This window comes from Nyctereutes procyonoides, unplaced genomic scaffold, assembly GCF_905146905.1.
Source record: "Nyctereutes procyonoides isolate TBG_1078 unplaced genomic scaffold, NYPRO_anot_genome, whole genome shotgun sequence".
NCBI lineage: Eukaryota > Metazoa > Chordata > Mammalia > Carnivora > Canidae > Nyctereutes > Nyctereutes procyonoides.
This window is the reverse complement of record NW_026575052.1, coordinates 66013059-66039360: the sequence shown is the minus strand read 5'-3', so window position 1 is coordinate 66039360 and position 26302 is coordinate 66013059. Positions and strand designations below refer to the sequence as shown.

General features: G+C 33.3%; 1 protein-coding gene across 4 annotated transcripts in view; it reads left to right on the top strand.

Annotated features, from left to right (window-relative positions):
- Nucleotides 1-26092, top strand: part of TRDMT1 (tRNA aspartic acid methyltransferase 1) — a 61529-nt gene extending 35437 nt beyond the window's left edge. For 2 of the 4 annotated variants that reach the window (XM_055332859.1, XM_055332860.1), the window contains 9 exons: nt 5065-5141; nt 7307-7378; nt 7967-8032; nt 8791-8860; nt 10375-10458; nt 12175-12518; nt 14292-14349; nt 15402-15531; nt 21466-21981. In XM_055332859.1, coding sequence (XP_055188834.1) covers nt 5065-5141; nt 7307-7378; nt 7967-8032; nt 8791-8860; nt 10375-10458; nt 12175-12518; nt 14292-14349; nt 15402-15531; nt 21466-21566 — 1002 coding nt within the window. In that variant the 3' untranslated portion in view covers nt 21567-21981. Of the gene's footprint in view, nt 1-5064; nt 5142-7306; nt 7379-7966; nt 8033-8790; nt 8861-10374; nt 10459-12174; nt 12519-14291; nt 14350-15401; nt 15532-21465; nt 21982-22153 lie in introns of those variants that run through there. The other 2 variants (XR_008665363.1, XR_008665362.1) reach the window with 2 other exon arrangements.
- Nucleotides 26093-26302: the final 210 nt, after the last annotated feature.

Here is a 26302-nt window from a genome sequence, read left to right as displayed (position 1 = left end):
AAGTGCCATTGTAACCTTGGCGACTTCCTGCTCGTCCTGAGTGCAAGATCATGGATAGGGACAGAGCTGTGCTCTTAGGTTAAAGGCTAGTACAGGTCCTTCCCAGAAACAGTGTGGTGACAAAGTGCCTATTTCACCTCATCTTCCAGCAGACTCCATTATTCTAGTAGCCTCCATTAAAAAATGAATAATAATTAGAAAGGAACCAGTCTGAGGTTATACTAATATAGTAATTTTTAAATAAGGTAAAAATGTAAACAGAAAGAATATACAACAGAAAATTATGTTAAGAATTTATGTATGTAAGTTTCAAACATACATGCCTCCATGAGCTTCAGGCATTAAATAAAACATGGTATCTTCAAAACAAGAACTCAAATAAATGTATACAACAGCTCAAAAAGCAGTAAGACAGTCCAGTAAGACTGGAAAAGTAACAGTGGTCAGGGAAAAAAGAAAGAGGAGAAAAATAAAACCACTATAGAAATGAAAGTCATGTCAGAGTAGCAAAAAGTAAAATGGGCAGTGCTGCGAACAGAATTGTGAAGGATTTAACTGAGAAAAATAAATTAAAATGGAAAAGAAATACAGATCAAATGTAGAATAAATGATAACTACTGAAGACAAAAATGATACAATAAAAATAATTAGTACCTCTGGAGAAGACAATAAAAGAAAAGGAACAAGAGTATTAACAGAAATAGAGGGGGAAAATTCCTAAAATAAAACCTATAACAATTCATGAACTGTAGTATTCAATGGGCCCTTATTGAAAAAATGACTCCTTCACTTAATCTAACAAAGCAAGAGATGAGTCCAAGTAAGAGAACCCTGGAATAAAGCTACCAATTTAGGAAAGAAATTATGATTAGGAAACTGGGTAAAAATATTGTGCACCTTTGCAGTGTAAAAATAATAATGTGATTGAAGTAAGAGAAGAAAGTGAGACTCAAAAAACATGTCTGTTTGAAACAGAAACGAAGCTATGGATATTTATTTTAGGAGACTGTTTAACGTTACTGTTAGGAGCTTAGCTGAGCTGGGAAAGACAGCTGAGCTCTCAGGGGTCAGAGTAGCTTCTTAAAACAGCAAGACAAAAATGAAAGAGTGAGCCTTTATCACTTACTGTGGTGATATAAGCAAGTCTGTAAAATAAAACACCAGTGCCCCCCTCTTCATTTCCCCATGCGACAACACACTAGGGGAGAGCAGATGTGGGGGTCAGGGTAATGTCGAAGGAGTGCTGGCCTTGGGTGGATCCTTGGGAGAATCATAAGGGAGGAAGGCAAGGAATGTTAAGTGCCGAATACCAGCCAGAGCGGGAAGTGTCTTTCAAATTTCCACCACCTTCTCCCTTAAGGAAGCCTTGGCAGAGCTGCATGCAGAGGATCTCTGCCCAAGGCCTCAGATAAAGAGAACCAGACATTCAAACATATGAAGAATGTGCTGGCCAGGGCACCTGAATCCTTGACTGCAGCAGCCCACAGAGACTTGACGTGCTGGTCATATTCCAATTCTGGAGTGGGAAAGACTGTTTCTCCTCAAGGCCTGTGGGGTAAAGCCTTTGTCACTGTCCACAGGCAGGCCTGAACATTCAGAGAGGGTTATAACCAGGAGGAGGACTCCTCAGTTATAAAAATAACTAGTAAAATAAAACTAGTCTGTAATTCATCTAGGTAGGAAATGAGGAATTACTAGCCGCTACTATATAAACTTCACATAAGCAGAAACATTGTTGTCACAGGCTTAGCGCAATGCCTGGCATATAATACATACTCTGAAATATTGGTAGGTCACTTTCTGAGCATTGTTGAATGAACAACATATTGTAGCTAAAAAAATGATCAAATACCAGGCAAATGGTAACAAAGGGTGACAGTTTCAGAATAGACTAGAGTTAGAATGAATTTCAAGGCAAGAGCATTTAAGAGTCCTAGAAAGTTACTTTTATAATGATGATTAATATAGTTCTCAAGAAAGATCTGATTGTTGTATTTATGCACAAGATAATGCCAGAGTTCATAGAGCAAGAGATGATAGGAAATATCCACTCAGTATTTATTGGATACCCACTATATACCACAAAACAGGAAAATCATTATCTTATGAATATAAACTCAAAAATTCTAAATAAAATATGACCAAATGATCAGAAGCACATTAAAAGAATAATGTAGTATAACTAAAATAGATTTTGTTTTGGGTGTATGATAGTAGCTTAGTACTTACGAATTCTATTACTGTTATTCAACATGTTAATAATTGGAAAGAGCAAAACTATATATTGGAAAATATTTGACAAAATGCAGGGTTTTCCAACTGGTTTTAATCTCTCTTAATAAAATTAGGACAAATACATATTACTACAGACGTGTATGTCATTTACTGTCTTTGTGTGTATGTTTCCATTTCTGTTTAAACACAGACACACACATGTATCACCACATCTAGTAGCATGCTACATGATAAAACTTTAAAAGCATCCTCACTAAAATAATGAATAAAACAAAGATGTCTACCTTTTGCACTGTTATTTAGTATTGTTATGGATTGTTCAGTAGCATACTCATGCAAGAGAAATAGCATGTAAATATTAAGGAAGATTCTAAAGAATAATTGTATAAGCCTGGAAAACAAAAACATACCTTTCTAAAAATAGTATGAGGAACAATTAGTGCATATAAGAGGCTGTTTATAAAAATATGATAACCAGTACCTTACTATATACAAAGACATGTTAGAAAATAAAATAGAAGAAAGTTCCTATTTATAGTAGCAACAAGAAACTTACAAACACTAAGAAACAAGTAACAAGAAATATGCATGACCCATGTGGGAATAAAAGGTATTTGAAGAATTGGAAGTATGACTGAATATTATACAAATTGCAGTTCTCTTTAGATTAGCTACTGTTTACTAGAGTAGTCAGGAATTGTTTTCTAACCTACCAAGTTTTTACTAAAGGTTACATGAAAATTAAGTATGAGAAGAACCAGGAGCCTTTCTGCAAAAAGAATAAAGCTAGTAAGGGAACAAATAAAACTGCTCATCAAATGTAATAAACAGTGCTATCACACTGTGTTGACCAAATGTTCGCTAAAAGCAAAGATGTTTTTATGACTTGTATGGCCAGGTTATAGAAAAAGAATAGATTTCCGTTAGGTTTCAAATATCAAATTATTAGAGATAATTTGTGTATCTCCATAACTACTTTCTTAAATTTCAACACATTTAGTGACTTCAAATGCCAGGTTAAATGAAGTTGTGAATGGTTTGGGCAACTATTTTAAAACTCACTATTTTGAAGAATTCTTTAAAATGTAATTTTTTTTTCAATGCCAAGCTGTATTGGAAGCAGTAACTTGGATTACTTCCTTCAGATTTTAGACATAGGATGCTCCTGATATAAAAGACTGTAGTTTTATTTTTACTTTAGTTTTTGAAGTTTAGCTTCAATCAATCCATATTTAGTTAGGAAGTCAGGAAGTTGCTTATCACAATAGCCCAGTGTTGACAGGTTCTTTAACTTGAGTAGGATGTGCTGCCTAATACTGCTCTGCTCTGTGTTTTCTGACAGACTGGGCAGTGCATGATCTTCACATTGTTTTCCTAGATTCCAGGGTTTCAGAGGTGCTATAGGAACTGTTCAGTAAATAATTTTGCTTTTATTTTACATATATACCTTCAACTACTGAAAAGCCTGTGATTTAAAAATGATAGACACGTACATTCAAACTTTTAATACAATAGAGACAACCAATGTGTTCCCCAGATTAATTCACTCTTTACAAAAGCTTGTCCTTGAACTTAAGAAACGTGTCATATAATTAGGAAAGTTGTGATTCTAGTCTTGTTGCTTGTTTCTGGTGAAGCATACACACTGAGAATTGGAAAACCCGTGGCTTGTTTCTCTGTACAGCAGACCCCCCTTATCCACATGGGAGTGCGTTCCAAGACCCCCAGTGGACACCTGAAATCTCAGATAGTCCTGAATTCTGTATATATACCATGTTTATTCCTGTATGTACATACCTATAATAAAGGTAAATATAAATTAGGTACAGTAAGAGATTAACAACAATAACTAATGATAAATAGAACAATAACAACACTATACTTTAGCAAAGTTATGTGATTGCAGTCTCTCTCTTTTTCTCTCTCCATATATATTGTACTCACCCCTCTTCTTGTGCTAGTGTAGGATGACGAAATGCCTGCATGATGAGATGAAGTGAGGTGAATGATGTAGGCATTGTGACATTAGGGTTAGACTACTAGTGACCTGACCATAAGTCAGAAGGAGGATCATCTGTTTCTGGACCCAGATTGACTGGGGAAACCACAGAGATGAGACGGACTACTGTACTGTATTTATCTTCTCATCTATGAAATTGATGCACATTTTCAACTACTTAGCCCAATAGGGATTATATTCATTAATCTTAACTGTTACCTTTTGAAGTTTTTCGACTACACACAACTATAAAACAATATGATAATTATGGATATCTGAAAATGGGACTTTTTTCATTTTGTAATAATTTAACAGAGACCTTACTTGAGCGGGGGGGGGGGTGCGGATAGTGACTGGTCAGCGTACAACATTTCCTAAATAGAAAATATTATTGATAGAAAGGTCTTACACATTCTCTTAGACCCTATGCTAAGAATTCTTTAATTATAAATGAAGTTCTCTATGTTTGACTCCAGAAAACAAAGCGGTGTTAGACTTGAGGTGCCACAGAGGTGTGAAAGAGTTAGGATTCAGGAAATTAGCATTCCAGCTCTGCTTTGGCTGGCTCAGAGTCTTGGGGGAAGCCACTTGCCACTTAGTTTTTTATAGCTTCAATTTACTTCTCCAACTTTCTTCATGAGATTGCTTTGGAAAGTTAGTTTAACTGAAGTTAATTTGAAAAATGTTAAGTGTTATATAAACTTTTAAGTATTATAAATAAAACTATTAAGGGTTATAATTTATGATATATTCAGTTATAATTACCATTTTTCCTTCTTCACTATTCTATGCATCTTTTTATATTTTTTCCCCAAATGTTTGTTCCTTAGGGCATTACACTAGAAGAGTTTGACAAATTGTCTTTCAATATGATTTTAATGAGCCCTCCCTGTCAACCATTCACCAGGTATGTATAATAAATATTTCTTTGTTGAGGAAGAGTACTTTCCAGGAATTCATTAAATCAAATTATACCATAGTTTCAAGCGTGGACACTTTGAAGACTATTAGCTGCATTTTTATAATTTTGACAATCTTCATAAATAATTCCTCTTATCTACTCATATTTATAATTCAGCATTGATCATAAAGGACATAGCAATTACTACCAAATGAGCAAAGCAGTTTCGTCAATAGAAGATATGCAGAGACTGTCTGGGACCTCTTTTATATTGACCTAAGATATTTACAGTATTTATTTATGACCTAAATTACCTTAAATTAATTAAACTTATGAGTATTCAGGAATATCTTTTTAACTGGTTAATAAAGTAAATGTCATATTCAATTTTAAATTAATGTTAAATTTAAAAGCTAATTAAGAATGTGTTTATGAAATTTATGTTTCTCAGAATATATATATATTGAGTAATTCTGACTTTTTATAGCTGTATTGTAATTCATTTTTTTATTATACAGTATTTATTTGGCTGTGTATTTCAGGGAATTATATCTTAGATGAAATCTTGATTAATTCATCCTCATTTAGATATTTTTAGTTATCTTAAATAATAGTAACAAGCCTCTGTCTTACAATGGAGTATGCTATTTAACAAGCCTATGGGATAGGTGTTTATATTATCATCATTTTATAGGTGAGAATATGAGGCATAGAAAGATTAAGTAACTTTCTTTAAGGCCATACACTTAGAAAATGTTAGAGCCAGGATTTGTCAATTATTTTATAATTCCTATTTAAATACTTAAGATGATTTTAAATGGGATGTCACATGTAATAAATATTCTGATTTAAATGAATATTCTCATGCTTAATTTCCATCTAAGTTTTGCTTTATTTAAACAACTCTATAGGAAATTAATTCCCCAAGGATTTATTGTGTCCTTATGAGCCAGGCATTGCTTTTGATGCTGTAGTTCCCATCCTCAAGGAGCTTATAGTCTAAGGGAAATGATTGACAAATAATTATCCTATCATATGATACAAACTATGTGATAAATGAATTCTAGAAGTGCTGTGAGAACACAGAGGGGAAAATGGCTTGCTGCATGGTAGGAGACAGGAATTCTCTGAGAGGCAATATCTGAACTGTGTCTGAAAGCAGATTGGGAATTTATCAGAAAAGGCAGAGGGCATTCCATGTAAAGATGCCTCCAAGCATATGCAAGCATATGGCCTGTTGAACTGCAGTGAGTAGGAGGCACAGAACAGAATGCAGCCCAGCACTGCGCAGCCTCATGTATTACTGCACAGGGCCTCCGGTGTCTTCCCTACTACCAGCAGCCCAACTCCAGCTGCTGATGGCAGCAGTAACTGATTCTGTAATACTGTCATAATTGCAACCCTGAGAGGAAAGGGACACAAGATTTTTGAGGTATCTATTCGAGTCTACTCTTAAGTCTCCATCTGAGCCTCAGATCCACAGATGATTCTGGCCCTGCTGGAAGGTATGAGGGAACTGACAAGTGATATCAAGTCACTCATCTAAGGCAATGGAGCTAGTAAATAAATAACCAGGTCTTAAACCCTTGCCCTCTGTTTCTACTACCCAGGCCCAATCCAATTTTCCTTTTCTGCTTGATTCTTGATCACATTGAAAATCAGGCATTCAGGTTAAGTCTCTACTGTTTACATTGGACGAAATTGGCTTTGTCTTACCTAACTATGGTCCATGTAGATGGTGGTTAGTTATCAATTCCATGACTCTATGTTGCCACCCTACCAAGCAGCTCATTCATCTGACCTTTGTTGTCTCATCTGGGACAGAGCAAAAGGTGTAATCAGCCAGTTATGTGTGTGTTTCCTAAACAAAGTGATTTTAAGAGGGTAATTGAGGTTATTCTCTATTGACTATTTGTTCTTCTCGGTTCTTTGCCTCATGTAAGTCATTTGGCGTATTGTTTTATAATAAATATATTTATTAGGCAAGGGTTTTTTTTTCTTTTTAATTAAGTGAATAAATGAATTTTGTTCTCTATAACAACAAAGGTAATATTTTTTGTGAAGACCAACTACTTTTAGTTCTCTCAGTTTTGATGTTTTAAAAGTGATTTGGTATCTTTCTATAAGTAAGATTCATGGTGAATTTTATTTGTACCTTCTTTATCCTTTAGAATTGGCCTACAAGGTGATGTGACTGATCCAAGGACAAATAGCCTCTTATATATTCTAAATATTCTCCCAAGGTAAAAACTTAGATTTTTGTACATATTTACCTTAAATTTAAACCTTTGGATTTGGAAGAATGTGATATTTGTCATTTTATAGAGATTAGCAGTTTATACATGCAGCCTTCAGATACTGTGCATGTCTTTTATCTTCTTCTGCCCTGATAGAATAACTGCAAATGTTTGCCAATTCCATGGTTGCCCCTACAGTGAGTGACAGGGAATTACAGTCTAATAGCTAAATTCTATTGCCTCTCTCAAAATTAATGCAAATGATGCTAATGTTAGTGAATGTTGCTGCCCAAGGCCTGCAAACTGTGCTAACTCTAGAAGCTGCCATTCTATGTAAATGGCAGCCCTGAACCCATGTTTTCTGATAAAGTTCAGTGGAAATGAACATTTCAAATGTTAATTTCATTAGCTATGCCATTTTTATGGGGAAAATGAATAAAATGTAAGTTGTCTCTATCCTCTATAAAATCCTTTTATAAAAAGGGAGGATTTAGAAAATTACTTAATCTCATAGTTCCCACAAGTATTTTCTTTACTTCTTACTTCTTAGCAATGACATGTTTAGAATTCCATTTGTTTTTGTTTTTGTTTTAGATTACAGAAACTACCAAAATATGTTCTTTTAGAAAATGTCAAAGGTTTTGAAGTATCTTCGACAAGGTAAAAATGTATCTGCATTGTGTCCATTTTAAACTTGGTATAGTGTAGAAACCGTTGTGCAATAAAGATCTTAAATCCATACAGTCTGACATTTTATATATATGTTTTATTCATTAATATTGATTTTGACTAAATAATAATACAAAGTTTCACAAACTTAGGTTCACCTGATTCTCCCATTTTGATATGTCTGAATTTTTGCAGAATGAGCATTCATTTTAAACAAAATGGTATTTCTCAATTTTAGTTGCTTATATTGTTGCCTGTTTCTTTAGAAGTAGGAATGTTCTCAGTAAGAAATGTTTGTGTTGATAGGCATTTTCTGTCGTGCAGTTTGGAGAAGTGTTCCCTGGGTCAGATCCCTTTCAGATGGTAACCCCAGCCAGAAAATATCCCTGTCCTTGAACCTGCTGCTATCTTATCAGGGCTCCCCCATCTGACTTGCTACAGACAGAGTTCCATTCCAATAGCAACTTATCATCAGCAAACTAGTGATTCTAACTCTGGATAGAATATAGCTCCAGTTGGGATAAATTATCTGGCAGCTTTGTTTATAATAGAAATCATTTCTATATTTTTTTTTAGAAATGTAATTTCTCAAGTACTAGACTTAATAATTAAGACCTAGGATCATTCACTTCCTAAACAACTTTGGTGGAGATATAGTTTTCACATAAAATGAAGTTTTATGTATAATTTTTTATATAAGAACCCCATTTCCAACTATAGGGTTAACATTTTTTCTTTTTTCTTTTCAGAGACTTATTAATACAAACGTTAGAAAATTGTGGTTTTCAGTACCAAGAATTTCTATTATCTCCAACCTCTGTAGGTATCACAATGATCAACTTTCCCATAAATCTTCCTAAAGGGAATTTGACTCAATAAAAAGAATAGATCTGTTTTGAATAATATTATACTTAAATCTTGAAATTAGCTCAGGCATAGGTCTTTCTAAAGAATGTGGTACAGGCATATAGATTTATTTATATGTATTTTATGGAAAATATTATATAGCTTGTAGCTTATAGAGAATATAAATTTCTTTTCACACAGAAAATAAAGTATATATATATATATATATCCTTTATTTGTATATATCCTTTATATATATAAAAATGGATATATATATATATATATATATATATATATATATATATATATATATAAATAAAGGATAGTGTGTTTTGAAAATCTGTGGTATTTGGCTGCTTTCCAAATCTGGTGTGCTGTAGTTTGGTAATGCTTCAAAATAATCCAAAATAGAAAACAAAATGAACATATGATAGTTTTCTGGTTAGATTTTTAGAACTATTAAAAATGCAAACACTGTGAAATCTTGCCATTTGCAATGACATGGATGGAACTAGAGGGTATAATGCTAAGCAAAATAGGTCAGAGAAAGATAAGTATTGTATGATTTCACTCATATGTGGAATTTAAGAATCAAAACATAAGCAAAGGGGGAAAAAAAAGAGACAAACCAAGAAACAGACTCTTAACTATAGAGAACAAATGGATTGTTGGGGGCAAGGAGGGCTGTAGGGTAAGGGTTAGTGGGGGATGGGTTAAATAGGGGATGGGGATTAAGAAGTGCACTTGTGATGAGCACCAGATGTTGTATGGAAGTGCTGAATCTCTATGTTGTACACCTGAAACTAATATAATACTGTATGTTAGCTGTACTGGAATTAAAATAAAATAAAATGCAAACTTTGCTTCTATTTCATGAATATGAAATTAAAGTAAGCAGTTATGATAAGATATTTGATCTTTTATATTACAAGTATCACTATTTTTTCTTTTATTATTGTGTTAGCCTTTTTTATCTTTAGCCTATTATATAATTATTTGCCTTGAAATTAAAAGAAAACTCGTTTCGAAAATTAGGTGTACGTGTACTATGAAAATTGGCATTATGTCTGATCTCATTAAGTTTATTTCATATTTATTGCCTTCTAACTTTTAAAATTTAGTGTGTCCTCCTTTTTTAATAAGATGAGGCAATAAATAGCCAAGAATAGCTATATTTGAATTTTATTTTTTATGGTTATTATTAATAATGAATGTGAGAATGTCTATATAATTTCTTATCTGGGAAATACAAAATGAAAATGACTCAAAGACTCATCAGATTCAATCTCTGTTCATTCGAATAAAGATACAAAGCACCAATTTAAAAGGTTAAGAATTTGCTACAAAAATTAGTCCTCTACATTTTAATAACAGAATTCTTTCTAGCAGAAACTAAACGCAAACCTATATGAGTTTTTTTTGTCAGGTGTGACAGTTGATACAGATCTCTCTAATTCCCTGTCATAACCAATTGCTGTTTTCTCCAGTTTGGCATTCCAAATTCAAGGCTACGGTATTTCCTTATTGCAAAGCTTCAGTCAGAACCATTACCTTTTCAAGCCCCTGGTCAGGTATTGTTGTTATTGTTAATATTACTATTATTATTATTATTAATCTATTATAAGTATATCTTAGTCTGTTAATTTATTTCAAGAACTACTTTGTGGAAGCTTATATATGTCTTACTGAATCTGTAATATAGACCACAACCTAGGTCTGTTTTCTAGGGCTTTTTCCTCTCCTGATGCTGTTTTTATTGTTTTAAACAAGACAAAAATAAAAACTTTTCTTTCAGTGTTTGAAAAAATATATGTTAAAAGTTAAAAAAAAAAAAAACTATCGTCAATGCTGTAATCCTCTTTTTCCCCTATTACTTCCCTTTTGACTATTGACTGTGTCATTTTCCCTCTGATAGAAGCCATTGATTATTTGTGTTAAAATTCAGTTATACTATCTTAACAATGGCTTAACAGTATTTTAACACATTGGTTGCATTTTCTTTGAAGTCAGTGCTATTTAGCCTTAGTTGATTAAAACATAGTGATTAGTACAAGCTAGAATAAAATGCTCAATTGCTATGGATAGGATCTCTAATAATGCAAGCAGCTGTGCATGTTTCCATCAAAATTGCTGTGGAAATCGGAATTTCGATGGTTCAGTGCAGTTCTCCTTAACAATCACAGGTAAGGGCAGCCCCGGTGGCATGGCACAGCGGTTTAGCGCCTTCTGCAGCCCAGGGTGTGATCCTGGACACCTGGGATTGAGTCCCACGTTGGGCTCCCTGCATGGAGCCTGCTTCTCCCTCTGCCTGTGTCTGTCTCTCTCTCTCTCTCTCTCTGTCTCTCTCTCTCTCCCCCCTATCTCTCTCTCTGTGTGTGTCTCTCATGAATAAATAAATAAAATCTTAAAAAAAAAAAAAGAAAAAACAATCACAGGTAAGAACTCGAAAGTTATGTCCTCCTAACAGGGGATCAGTAGTGTCATTTGGGTCCCCTACCATATCATACCAATACATCTCCCTTTCCATGGTCGTCAATTCCAAAAACAATATATAAACTATATTAACAAAGACATCAGCATTAAAAATCCCTGGAACTATTTTTCTTTTACAAACTAGGACATTCATTATGCATGGTTACATGTTTTGCAGGAACAGGGTTTTCCTATGGGACTCATGAGTACAAATAACCTTTTAGGGGAAAAAGCTTTCCTTTTTTTAATTACTAGTTTTCCTTTAGACCATGCATATGTTCCAGTTTTTCTTTTTTAATGAAGGGATATGGCAAACTTTGATCCAATACACATTTTCTGGAAATGTTAATGTTTCTTTCTTTCTTTCTTTCTTTCTTTCTTTCTTTCTTTCTTTCTTTCTTTCTTTCTTTCTTTCTTTCTTTTTGTTCTTTCTTTCTTTCTTTTTTTTGAATGCTGTGCCTTTTAATCCCATGATTTATTCATCTCATAACTACTGTGGCTTTCTAAACCTCTTTTTAAAATATGATACTAAATTCAACATACTTCCTATTGCTTTGTTGAATGTTTTTATTTATAAATATGATAAGCAGTAATTCCATGAAATAAATTAGTTGTAGCCTGATGACACTATAGCTATATGATGACAATTTATAATAACTTGTATAAATACAAGTAAATCACAATATCTTTGTTTTTAATGACAACTCTCTAAAGGCTAAAGATATTTTTTTGTATAACATAAATTAAACGTTATTAATTTTTCTCTTATTTTTAGTAAAGCTTTTAATGGACTGTGTATTTTCCCTTAATGCCAGGTGCTGATGGAGTTCCCTAAAACTGAATCTGAAAATCCAGAAAAAAATACAATAGATGCAGAAAATAAAATTGAAAGAAAGAAAATTGAACCAAATGTTTGCTTTGATAAGGGCAGACAGTGTTCTGGAAAAGAGACCATTCTTTTTAAGCTCGAAACTATACAAGAACTTGACCGGAAACATCACCAAGACAGTGATCTCTCTGTGCAAATGCTAAAAGATTTTCTTGAAGATGATGTTGACATGAATCAGTATTTTTTACCACCAAAGTCATTGCTGCGATACGCTCTTTTGCTAGACATTGTTAAGCCCACTTGCCGAAGGTCCACATGCTTTACCAAAGGGTAGGTTTAAAAAGACTCTTAAAATGGTATATTTAAGATAGCCAGGTTTTTATGGCTATTATTTCTTTTAGAACTTCTCAAAACAAGAAGCATTTTACAAAATGTTTCTGCTAGAATGATTTTTTTTTCCCCCTTAATTGCTTGCTTTCGTGTTCCAATAGAATGCACAACTGAAAATTCCTTCTGGCAGAACATTATGTGCACATCCCACAAAAGTGCTCATAAAACACAATGCCGTTTGTTTGGTGACCTTCATAAGAGCTTAATTACCCATGGTGGAAACATGGTTTGTGTAGATACTGAATTTGCTACTTTTTAGCACCTTTCTTTTTATGGCACTTCAGACCTCAAAAATTTATGTCCACTCTCATGATCAATATATAAGAAGAAATTAAGTTTTAATATGAAGAAATAAAATTAAATCATCTGGTGCACGTTAAAGCAAATTTAAGTTTTACTCAATTTTTAAAAATAAATAATGTGGTTTTATGGTTCAAAAATCAAAGGTACAAAGATTGTGAGACTCCTTTTTCTGTTTCTCTCTTGCTCATCCAGTTTTCCTGCTTACATACAACCAGACATTTCAATTTACTCTCTAATCTTCCAAAGGTATTATGTGTGAGGGTTTATTTAAATATATATGTTTCAAATATATATATATATATATATATATGTTTCACCTCCTTTTTTAGGTAAGTGGTAATATACTGTATCTGTTATTATGTACTTTTTTCATTATATAATATCAACTGAATGTTACTATATATGAGTACATAAAGAACTTTATCATTCTCATAGTATATCATAATGACTTTTATTGGTTACCTTTGGGTTATTTTTTGAAAGTTAATATTTTTTTATTAATTTTTTAAACCTACAAAGAAGGGGAAAATCAGGCCTTTCCAGAAAATTTTGTAAAAGATCTCGATCTCTTCTTTGTTAATGCCACTCAACCTCACTTGATGAGTAACTGTATGATTTGAATCTTCAGGCTTTATTTTCACCCACTAGTTAGCTTTAGCTTTCATGCATACTATGTCCCACCTCAAACATACCAGATTTACTCTGATTTTATCATGTTTTGCCCTTGTACTTCCAGGGCAACTGATTTATTGCCTTCCATTGCCTTAAAAGACTTTACTCAGCTGTTGTCTGTTTCAAGTCTGATAAGGCAAGACTTATCAGTTTGGTAATAAAACACAACCTTGAAATTCTTTTGTAATTATAAAGATGGTATAAGGGAAGCCTTTCTATAAAAGTCTATTTTAGTGTAGATTATATCTATATATCTATATATCTATATCTGTACATATACACATACACCATACACACATATGCGAAAACAGAGGTGATGGTTCAGGAGTTAAGAAATAGTAGCAATTTATTTTCACCTATATAATGTTTGGCTTAATGTGGCAGGGATGCCAATATTGAAGAGCATTTGGATATAAATCATACAATTTGGATATAAATTTGGATATAAAGCATACAAATGCATGCTTTCTAGTGATGAACATTAAGATACTGACAATACAAAGAAATGATAATAATGTATGATTCCAGGTGGTTTTTACACAACTCAAAACTCTATGCCAGGTTTAAATAGAATGATCTTATGTCTTTCGCCCAGTGATTTTTCACTTATTTGTGTGTTTCAGACTATTTCAGAAGGATGTAACTATGTAGATTGGTTAATGCATTTAAGAAATATTTAAGAAATTTCACATTAACAAATACATTAGATGCTGCATAATACACATGTTAATCTTACAGTTATGGAAGCTACGTAGAAGGGACAGGATCTGTGTTACAGACTACAGAGGATGTGCAGGTATTGTATATTGTTTTAGAACTAAAATATTTGAAAATTATTTTAAATAAACCTATTTAATACTTAGAATTTGAGAATATTAAAATAATTGTATATGTTAAATTGGGAATGAATATACACATTTTTTTATTGTTGCTAGATGAATTTATATACAAAGAATATTTCACATTTCACTTTCTCTTTTCTTATTCTTATCTTTGCTATTCTTTTTATTTCATAAGGAGTAAATTGAAATTTATAGGATACAATATCTAATGTTCTCTAAATGATGTTCTAAAATGATCTAATGTTCTAAAATGATGCACAAATATCTTAATATTCCTTTGGATCACACACTATAAAACTATCTTTTAGGGAAAGAAAGCTACAGCTTAGCAAGACTCTTTATTAATACTTCATTTGTAAACTCTTCAGGGCATCATAGTTGAAAAAAGCTTGATATGCTGTAAAAATATTTTATACTTTTGTATCATTTTGAAGTCAAATCACATTATTTTCTATTATGCTGAATTAAATTCTTACCATTAGTAAAATTTACCCATGGTAAAAATGCTATTAGAGGCAAATGAATGGATTTAAGAATTTTTAGTTACCAGATGTATTTTATCATTTTAAGAAAATAATTTGATGAAATTGATCATAAATAGTAAATATTTTAATGATATATCTGTTAGCATTATGAAGTTGATTTCATTGGTTGATCAGGTTTCTTTTTTATCTCTTACTGTATTTCTTTATGTCGTGTTGCCATTGTTCATTTGTTATGATTTAATATTTGAGGAATCAGAAATGACAAGTAAATAGGAAGTTTCCTGACTTGTTCAACATCAAGTTCTTTGTTTTCAGACATTTCAGTTTTGAAGTTTATATTGCCCATGATGGGCCAATTACAGAATCCATTGGAAGAGACATTTTGCCCTGTGCATTTTGCTACTGGCTATTACAGCACACTGTATGTTCATCCTTTTTAAAGTGTCTCACAAGAGATGATCTTATCTTAACAAATCTACTGGCACTCTACTTTATCAATTATCTTGACTGTTTTCTTACAGATTGAGGATATCTACAAATCCCTTACCAATTTGTCTCAAGAGGAAAAGATAACAAAATTGTTAATGCTTAAACTTCGATATTTCACTCCTAAAGAAATAGCAAATCTCCTTGGATTTCCTTCAGAGTTCGGTATGTGGGATACACACAGACCCCAGTTTTTGTGTATTAAATGTCCCAGAGTTCAAAAGAGACTCAACAGGTGTATTTTATGAATACACCCTTGCCCAGAGAGATGGATGTAAGGAATCTTCCTGTCCTAGTCAGACCATTTTTGACATTTTCCTTCCCTCTTCCTGCTTCTTGTTCCTAACCTGACTGAGTCCATTTCCTTCAGCCTCCACACCCTCTCCTTTTATTCCACTAATGGTCTCACGTGGTTTTCAGGGAAGAAGGACCAAATCCACAGATCTTCCCCTCTCCCCACCAATGGTAGTTAATAGCATGTCTTTCTCCAGCTTTATTTTCTTGATTCCAGAAGTCCTGTTGTAATAACCCCACACTAGATCTTGTGAAAGAATACCTAGAAATGACCTCTTTATGAGGAAATTAAAAAGTGGTTGAGGAATTAATTTATTTTTTTGGTGGAGAGTGTATTTGCATTTACCCTCTTCAAAGACACATACTGATCAGTTACCCATCTTTTGTCCTCCCTGTAAGTGAAGAAAAGAGAAGGTGGAGAGGTGGTCTGGGAAAGTGTTTTCCTAGCAGAAAGAAAGGTGACTCAGGAGCACAGATGCCAGAATGGACAAGAGATTATGGTGTCTGAAGCAGGGAATCTCAAGAACAAAAATGAATATATAGTTGCAGAGTACGAAGGACTAAGTTCTAACCTCCTTTGTGGTCCAGGCAATCTAGGAATTGTTGGTGTTAAGAGATTGGACATGTTGCCCTTGCCTTGTAAAGCGCCCTGCCCCATCCCTGACCCCTCCTTCCTGGTGCCTGTGCTTTCTGTGGTAGTGATGCCATCAGCTTCTTAGGCTGTCGGGAGTGTGTTGCCAGGACCTGGCTCCTGGTGACTGGGAGGGTGAGGGGAAAGACCTCCCTAATATGCTTCCAGGTCTACATAAAGAGGACACATGTGTTTGATAACACTGGGGGATTGATTGCAGAAAAGCCAAAGTCTTCTAAATCCAGTATTGTGATATTAATTCAGTACTCTTTTTGAAGCATATAATGAGTTAAATAGATCACGTTTTAAATTCTAAATAATGGACTTACAGATGAGGTTTTGGAACACACCCTTCTATACCTTACGAATAAAATATATAATTTGACTGTCCTCTTGGTAATTGGTTCTCTGAGTGTAGTCACAGCAACCAGGTTTATTTTGTAACTCTCTGCCTTTTTCTTGGTGATCTCATTCAGTCTCAAATATCCTGGGGAGTGTTATTTAAAAAAAAAACACAAACTTTCCTTGTCTTAGTCTATGTCACAAAATGAGTGAGAACATCATAAAACAAATAAAGAGCTAAAAATTAGACTCAGGAATTTAGTTCCCAGTCTGCCTTTTTGTTTACTTTTTTTTTTCTTTTTTAGGATGAGCAATCAAAGGTATTTTCCATAGCACTACAGAGAAAAGAGATTTACTATCTAATAACTAATTCCTACGTTTTGAGTGCATGCTTCTTTAAACAGTAGAGTCAGTGCAGAAATACAGACGGGTAGCATGGACCCCAGAGTCACACTGAGGAAGTTTGAATCCTAACAGCACCTTAACCCTCTGCTTTTGTTTACCCCTCTGTAGAATGGGGGTAATCCCAGCATCAATTTCACAGGGTCATTGTGACCATTAAGTGAATTATAATATGTAAAGTGTTTGCCCACCATCTGACATACAATATAAAATTTAAATGTCAGCTTTTATTTTTAAAATATTTGACATTAATTTGCTTTTTTAGCCTTCATAAATATTTTTTCTGATCATTTAAAAATTTCACATGGGTAAATTAGGATTTTTCACAGCTTTCTGAAAATATATGTATAATACATACAAGAAAGCCTTTTTAATTGCTTAAGTTTCTTTTAAAGTATGTGATATATTTGTATAATCAGGCTTGACTAATGTCACCCCTGAGCAGCACTGTGACAGAACTGTCCTTCATGTGTGCTTCCAAAATTATTGACTCTGAATCTGAAATGGGCATTGTTTGAGCTGCTTGTGCACTGTCAATGATGGATTTGTATCGATCCTTTCATACATTTTGTGCTGGTTCTTTTTGTGGCTAGTGGCGTGCATTTGTGAGAGCGAGCTTTGGAAGAGGCCACTAACCTATACTTACGGAATGAAAGCTGTTATCTTGACCTTGTTAATGCTATGTTTCTTTGTTTTTGAAGATTGTTATTATTTTTAATGTACCCAACTTTTTAAAAGTCACCTTTTAATTTAAAAAAGTTATATCTTTATATAAAATACACAAGCACTCACACGTATATAATTTTTACAAATCTGACTTTTTGCTTTCAAACCTTTCTTACTCTTTGATGTAATCTTAATATTACAAAAGGTCATCCCTGGAATATTCTAAAAGTCTGTGATATATTTGTATCTCTAGCTAATTTGAATGAAACAATATTTTAGATGACTAATGTACTTGCCTAAGACATATTATCTTTATAATAGCAATTTTATGGTCTTGCTCAATTGCAAATATAATTTTATTATGTAATCATTTATTTTATTACAGTAAGTATAATGTCAAGTGTTGATGAAGCAACTTTATCATAACCAACTCTTCCTTCTGGTCCTCACAAAACATACCATTTGCTTTTCTTAATACTTTTTAATTATTTCCTTCATTTTGTTGTATAAATTGCTTTTCCTTTAATTGCTATGCCAGAGGATACTAAATATGAAAATTGTAACTAACATTATAGTGTATACTTCATGGACAGTCTTTTATGTTGCTATTTGCAAGGCTTTGTTCTAGCAAATTTTGTATCTGTAGGCCAAATTTTGTTTGAAAAAGAATATAGCAAATGGAAGTGCAATATGAGAAAGTGTATTTGTGGAAACAGAATACAAAAAAAAAAAAAAACAGCTTGAGGGACTTGTATCCAGAATATATAAAGAACTCTCACAACTCAATAATAAAAAGAAAAATAATTCAACTAAAAATGGGCAAAGGATTTGAATAGATGTTTTCCAAAGAAAATAGACAAATGGCCAGTAAGCACATGAATAGATATCTGCATCATTAATTATTAGGAAAATGTAATCAAATAAGGTACTGTTTCACAAAAATGACAGTAACAGTATTGACAAAGATTTTTGAGAAATCAGATCCCTTATCCATTGCTGGTGGTGCAGCTACTTTGAAGAACAGTTCAGGAGTTCCTCAAATGTTAGATGTGGAATTACTTTATGAGTCAGCATTTTCACCCCCAGGAATATATCCAAGAGAGCTGAAAACACATGTCCACAAAAAAATGTATACATAATGTTTATAACAGCATTATTCATAATCAAAAAGTAGAAACAATCCAATGTCTATTGGTAGATAACTGGATAAATAAAATACGATCTATCCATGCCATCGAATAGTGTTTAAAGAGGAGGTAGTGTTGGTACATCATGTTATAATGAATGAATGAATCTTGAAAAATGCTTAGTGAAAGAAGCCAGAAACAAGACAACATATGGTTCCATTGATATGGAATGTCCAGAATAGGCAAATACATAGATACAGAAACTAGATTAGTAGTTGAAGGACAGGGAGGGGCAATGGGGAGATGATTGCTAATGGGTGCCAGCTTTCTTTCTTTTTTTTTTTTTTAAAGATTTTATTTCTAAGTAATCTGTACATCCAATGTGGGTCTCAAACTCATGATCCCGAGTTCAAGAGTCACATGCTTCACCACCTCAGCCAGCCCAGCATCCCTCTTTATCTTTTAAGTGAGACATAATTGACATATAATATTGTTACAGTTTTAGGTGTGCACCATGATGATTTGATATGTACATACATTGAGAGATGATCACCACAAAAAGTCTAGTGAACATCTATCATCGTATACATAGTTCTAAAAAATGAGGATTTATTGTAACTTTTCAAATACACAATAGAGTATTATTAACTATAGTCCCAGGCTGTGCATTACTCAGGACTTATTTATTTTATAGCTGGAAATTTGTGCCTTCCAACCTCTTTAACCCATTTTGCCACTCCACCCAACCACCAGTTTGTTGTCGTATCTGTGAGTGTGATTTTTTTTTTGTATGTCTTTCCTTGCTTTGTTTCTTAGATTCTACATATAAGTGAGATCACAGAGTATTTGCTTTTTCCTCTGTCCATCTGTATTGCAAATGGCAAGATTTCATTCTTTCCGTTATGACTGCATAGTATTCCTCTGTGTGTGTATGTGTTTGTGTGTGTACCTAGGTTGTTTCCATATCTTGGCTATTGTAAATACTGCAATGAACATGAGGTGCATATATCTTTTCAAATCAGTGTTTTCGTTTTTATTCCATAAATACCCAGAAGTGAAATTGCTGGATCATATGATAATTTTATTTTTAATTTGTTGGGGAATCTTCATACTGTTTTCCATAGTGGCTACGCCAGTATACATTCCCTCAGTATATTTTGCATATAAACCCCTTATCAGATGTATGATTTACAAATATTTTTCTCCCGTTCTGTAGAGTGCCTTTTCATTTTGTTGATGATTTTCTTTGCTTGGTTGTGCAAAAGCTTTTTAGTTTGATGTAGTCTCATTTGTTAATTTTTACTTTTTTTTTTTTTTTGCCTTTGCTTTTGGATTCAGATCCAAAAATCTGTTGCCAAGACTGACTCTTACTTTATTGACTGTTTTCTTTTTTTTTCTTTTTTTTTTTTTTATATTGACTGTTTTCTTTTAGGTATTGATGGTTTCAGGTCTTACATTCTAGTCTTTAATCTATTTTGAGTTACTATTTGTGTGCCAGAGCATGATGCTTCCAGCTTGTTCTTTCCGAAGATTGCTTTGGCTATTTAGGGTCCTTTGTGGTTCCTTTTGAATTCTAGGATTGTGTATTCTACACAAATGCCATTGAAATTTTGATAGGAATTGCCTTGAATATGTAGACTGCTTTAGATAGTGGACATTTTACTAATAATTCTTCTAATCCATTAGCATGGACTATCTTTCCATTTGTATCTTTCATTTCTTTCATCAGTGTCCCCCAATTTTTAGTGTATGGATCTTTTACCTCCTTGGTTAAATTTATTCCTAGGCATTTTATTCTTTTTGTTGGAATTGTAAATGGGATTGTTTTCTTAATTTCTCTTTCTGATAGTTTGTTGTCAGTGTATAGAAGCACAACACCTCTTTGTATGTTAATTTGTATTCTGAAACGTCACTGTATTCATTAGTTCTAACAGGTTTTTTTTTGGTGGAGTCTTTGGGGGTTTTGTATATATAATATGTCATCAGCAAATTGTGACAGTTTTGCTTTGTCCTTTCCAATTTGGATGCCTGTTACCTCATTTTCTTTTGCCTAATTGCTCTGGGTAAGACTTCTAATACCATATTGAATAAAAGGGGCCAGAGTGGGCATCCTTGTCTTGTTTCTGATCTTATGGGAAAATTTTTAGCTTTCTACTTTTGAGCACAATGTTAGCTGTGGGCCAGCCTTCTTTTTGAGGTAATAAAAATGTTCTGGAATTAAATAGTGGAGATGATGCAAAACTCTGTTCTAAAAGCCACTGAATTATACATTTTAAAGGGTTAATTTTATCTCCATAAAGCTGTTATTAAGGAAAAGAACTGTGAAATAATGGTAGCCACCACTTTTCCTAAAGTGCTTTAAAATACAGATTTCGATGGATTTTGTGGATGTTATGGGTGTACTCATGTATACAACTGAGCATAATATGTAATGTGATATGATAATATCACATTGTGTAAGCAATGTAATCTTACATTTTTGGCTTCAAATTCTCATTTGTTAATTGAATTTCGTGTCAATCTTAGGGACTTACTTATGTGAATGACCACTATGTTCTTACTAAAGGTTACATCTTTTATCTCTGGAAGTTAATATTATAAATGATTGTATTATAAATTAATATCTCTCTTTTCTAGGATTTCCTGAGAAGATAACAGTGAAGCAGCGTTATCGGCTACTTGGAAATAGTCTCAATGTGCATGTAGTAGCTAAACTAATCAAAATCCTCTATGAATAATTTAAAAATAACTCTGAAAGATGGTCGCATTATTTCTTCATATCCAGATGGTAATTCTGAAATTCTATTTTGAATTGATTTTGGTGAAATTCAGCTAAACTCTCTTTATCTCTCTTTAAAAAGAAATTTGGATTTATCATAAAAATGCCAATTTTTTCCCTAAATTTGTATTACTGTATTGTGTAAAACAGAAATTATTACGTTTTTGGAGAATGTATTTTCATATGAAATTGCTAAATATACATGTAAAATATTCTCTTTTACTATTATGATATTAGCAAATTTAGAACTATGGAGATTGAATGTCTATGTGAGTATTTTATGAAGTGTTGTGACAGGCGTAGTATAGTGAACCTAAGAAATTATATTTTTGTATGTTAATTAAATAAATTGCTTTATGAATTCTATCATTTTATTTATTTGTTAGGTGATTAGTTCTTCATGCTAATATGATGATTCTAATTCTGGCCTGTTTCAAACATTGAATGTTTTACTTAATTCTAATCTTTAAACATTTCTTAATTTTATCAAAACAAATGCATATAATATTTTAAAACAAATACTCATAATTCGATGTTATACAACAGTCAGAAGAAAATGTCAGAAAAATAATCCTACCTTCTGATTACTTCTCCACTGGAAGCTACAGAAAATGGAGGTAAACATTATCTAATTTTATCTTTAATTCTACCTCCATCTGAACCCTGAAACTTCATTGTCCTTTCTTCATTTGTAAATACTTTCCTTTAGTTTACTATCATCAGATCTTGCCTTTGTCTTCCTTCTCTGCTTCTTGTAAGTTAAATTTTCCATCAAGTTCTAAGGAATGTAGCTTGGCAGATTTTAGGGAGGAAACTGCCCTCTGACCCCAATTCATGTGACTATTCTGTGAATTAGCTTTTTAAAATTTTTCTTTTTCAGTAGACTTCTTGGAATTAGGGTTTCTAATCAAACTGTTTTGTATAATAAATCCTGTCATTTTTATTTCAGTGACAAAAACAAGTAACAAAAAGAAGAAAAATTAAAAGAAATAAGACCAGAAATATCACAAGATTAAAATGATATTTTTATCTTTAAAGGATAATCATTTTGATGTGTAGAAATTAGAACCCTGTGCATTGCTGGTAGAAATGTAAAATGGTGCAGCCACTGCAGAAGATAGATGATGATTCCTTTAAAAAAATTAAACATACAGTTATCATATGACCCAGCAATTCCACTTCTGGGTATTTACCCAAAAGGATTGAAAGTAAGGACTTGACCAGGTATTTGTATATTAATGTTCACAGTAGCATTATTCGCAATAGCCAAAATGTGGAAGCAATCAAAGTGTCCATCAGTGGATGAATGGATAAACAAAATGTGGTGTATACATACAGTGGATTATTATTCACCCATTGAAAGAAAGAAATTCTGACATATGCAATAACATGGATGATCTCTGGGGATATTATAGTTGGTGAAATAAGCCAGACACAGAAGGGCAAATTTTCTATAATTCCACTTATATGGAGTACATGAAAGAATCAGGTTCATAGAGATAGAATGTAGACTAGACATTACCAGGGCTTGGGGGCTGGGAGTTCATGTTTAATGGGTGCAGAGCTTCTGTTTGGGGTGGTGAAAAAGTTTTGGACATAGATGGTGGTGATAGTTGCATAGCAGTGTAAATGTACTTAATACTACTGAACTGTATACATAACAATCCTTAAAATGGCAAGTTTTATGTTATATACATTTTGCCACAATTTAACAAAAATACCCTAATCATTCCCCACCACCATTTTTCAGAAAAACTCATAGATAAATATGGATATAGGGAAGTTGTAGGCCAATGCATATACATATCAATTATCACACCTACATTTTGTGTATAGTATTTAAAGACAAACCTTAGCACAAGTCTCATAAATTTTAGTACACAACAATCTGAAATTACTTTGTCACACTTTCATTAGGTTCTCTTCACTGCTGAAAGAATCTTACTAATAAAAAGGTACAGAGTTTTACTATGATTAAGCTATAATTATAGTGTCCTATGCCCCATTGAGCAATGTTAGACAAAATAAGTGTTGAGTTCCAGTGCACCAACTATAAACCCATGAAAGCTCTGTAGAGTGTTTTCTTCCTAATTATAAAACAGAATATTACTTTGTGAATTTTTTTAAATTATTGAAGTATATTCAATATAGTGATTCTTGCCCTTGAAAATAAAAAAGTAGCAAGCATAAAACACCTTAATGAAGACATATTTACAGTGTCATTTATTTAGCATATACATATATGCAAAATTAATCTTAAAAATGTTATTTTAATGAATGTCTGCTCTATGTTTTTGGTAATAAATATGCCTAACATTTGTTTTACAAATCCTGATATTTGGACTTACTGTTAATTTATGCAGTATTTTGGAAACTACAGACTCTTCTTCTAAAAAGAACTATATGTAATGAAATCTTTACCATTTCTAACAGTAAACTGATTTTTAAAAAAGATTTTATTTATTTATTCGAGAGAGACAGAGAGTGAGCAAGAGTGGGCACAAGCAAGGTGAGGGGCAGAGGGAAAAGCAGACTCCCCACTGAGCAGGGAGCCCTCTGCAGGGCTCGATGCCCTAACCCCAGGATCATGACCTGAGTCGAAGGCAGATGCTTAACTAAACTGAGCCACCCAGGTGTCCCAGTAAACTGATCTTTATCTTTATCTTCCTTTTTGTATCACTTCTTTTGGTGCTTTTTCAAATTGCTTGCCAAATACTTTAAAGTTATTACCCTGCCTCATACTTTTAGTATGAGGCAACTCATACTTTTAGTATGAGGCAACTCATACTCAACTTTTTTGGACCCCAAACTAATGAACAAGAGATAACCAAATGAATAACACAAGCAAGATGAATCATATTGGAAAATTATTTTGCAAAGGAGATAGGTAGTCATCATACTAGAAAGAGCTAGAGTTTGACAGTCTTGTGAGGCAGTAGAGCCAAATGACAGAAGGAAGGGCACAAATCACCCCATTACTAAGGGATCAGTTGACCTTCAGAACATCCTACACATTTCGTTCTGGCTCTTCAACAAGACGTGCACCTGGACACTGCCCATAAAAAGTGAGACAATACTCTGACAACCAGCCTGTTTGCTCCCCTCTCAAGATAGAGCCTTTTCAAGAGACAAAACCAGGAGTTGAAGTTGTGAAAGTCAGGACTATGCAGCACTTTTTAAAAAATTGAGGGTAGCGGGTAGGATTCCTTAACAAAAATACCAGTCTGTTTTCTGGTTCAATCTCAACATAGTTCTGGTCAGAAGTTATTCAACTAGAGGCCTCTGAGGATGGAGAAATGAAGCTAAGGACACATAAAACTGGTTAGTTCTAGTGATTGCAGTGCAGAATGAAGAAGCAACTACTGTGTTGGTCTAACCTCATGTGTATACGGACAGATGCATCGTGCGTGCCATCTGATGTGTCTGCATCCAAACTGAAGTGCCTTTTTTTGGAAAGGGAGGTAACTTTATAGTGTAAAATCAGAATTTAGGGGTGCCTGGGTGGCTCAGATGGTTAAATAAACATCTCCCTTCGGTTCAGATTATGATCTCCAGGTCCTGAGGTCAAACCCTATGTTGGGCTCCCTGCTCAGCTGGGAGCCTGCTTCTCCCTCTCCTGCTCCTCCCCCTGCTCATGCGCTCTCTCTCTCTCTCAAATGAATAAATAAAATCTTAAAATCAGAATTTAGAATCAAGAGGTTCCCAAATAAGCCAAGATAAAATAATAATCTAATTTTAAGTCCATGTAGATAAAGCAGTTAAAATGTTTTCCTCAGGTGGTTATGCTATTGAAAAGATGGATAACTTTTTATTATTTGATCTTCAGCTTGGAACTATGACTATTTTAGGTCACAAGTTATAGACTGGTTTACAAATAGCTTTGGACTTTGAAATTGAGTGAGGGTCATATGATCTCAGCAGTTTTCTCAGAGCCTGTGGTTGAACTCATTATGTAATTATGAAATTTTTCAAGACAGCCTTTGAACCTCCTTGTACTAGAACTCTCTTCTTCTCAGCTCCTAATGTGTTTCATACAACTATCCTATCATACAACTTCCTGACATTCATTTATTTTTTTTTGATCTGCTTCCAATCCAGTCTCTTCTTTCTCCATTCATCATACCAAGATATCTCAGTATGCCTATAATATCTCATTTAGGAACCCCTTTGCACATTTTATTAAAAGGCAGTAAGAATCTGAGACCTTTTCCTCAACTTCAGTTTATATCAACCTGTCAGCACCATTTTTCCTCTCATCATTCCTTCACTTTGCTACTAAAATTTTAAACCTACAGTTAAAAAAAAAAAACACATAGTTTCCTAGCCTCTGTGTCTCTTTCTCTCTTTAGGACTTGTAAGAATATTTTACATTAAGATATTCATGCTCTTCGAAATATTTTGCAAACATGACCCAAAGTATTTCACTGTTCGTCTTGACTTGTGAGTTTATTCCTTTTTAAAATTTACTTGTTCAATAAATATGAACATGTGCAGAGAACTTTTTTGGCTTCTGATGCCTGAAGTACTCAAATAAATTTGTCATATTCACCATAGGTTCTGAGTCTTATTTTCAACTACATCCAACACTTACAGCTCTCCATCAAGTACACTATGTACTAGATTCCTAAAATTTTCAAAAACTTATTTTCCTATAAATATGAATCTAGATAGACGTTTTCATAAACTAGAAGATGG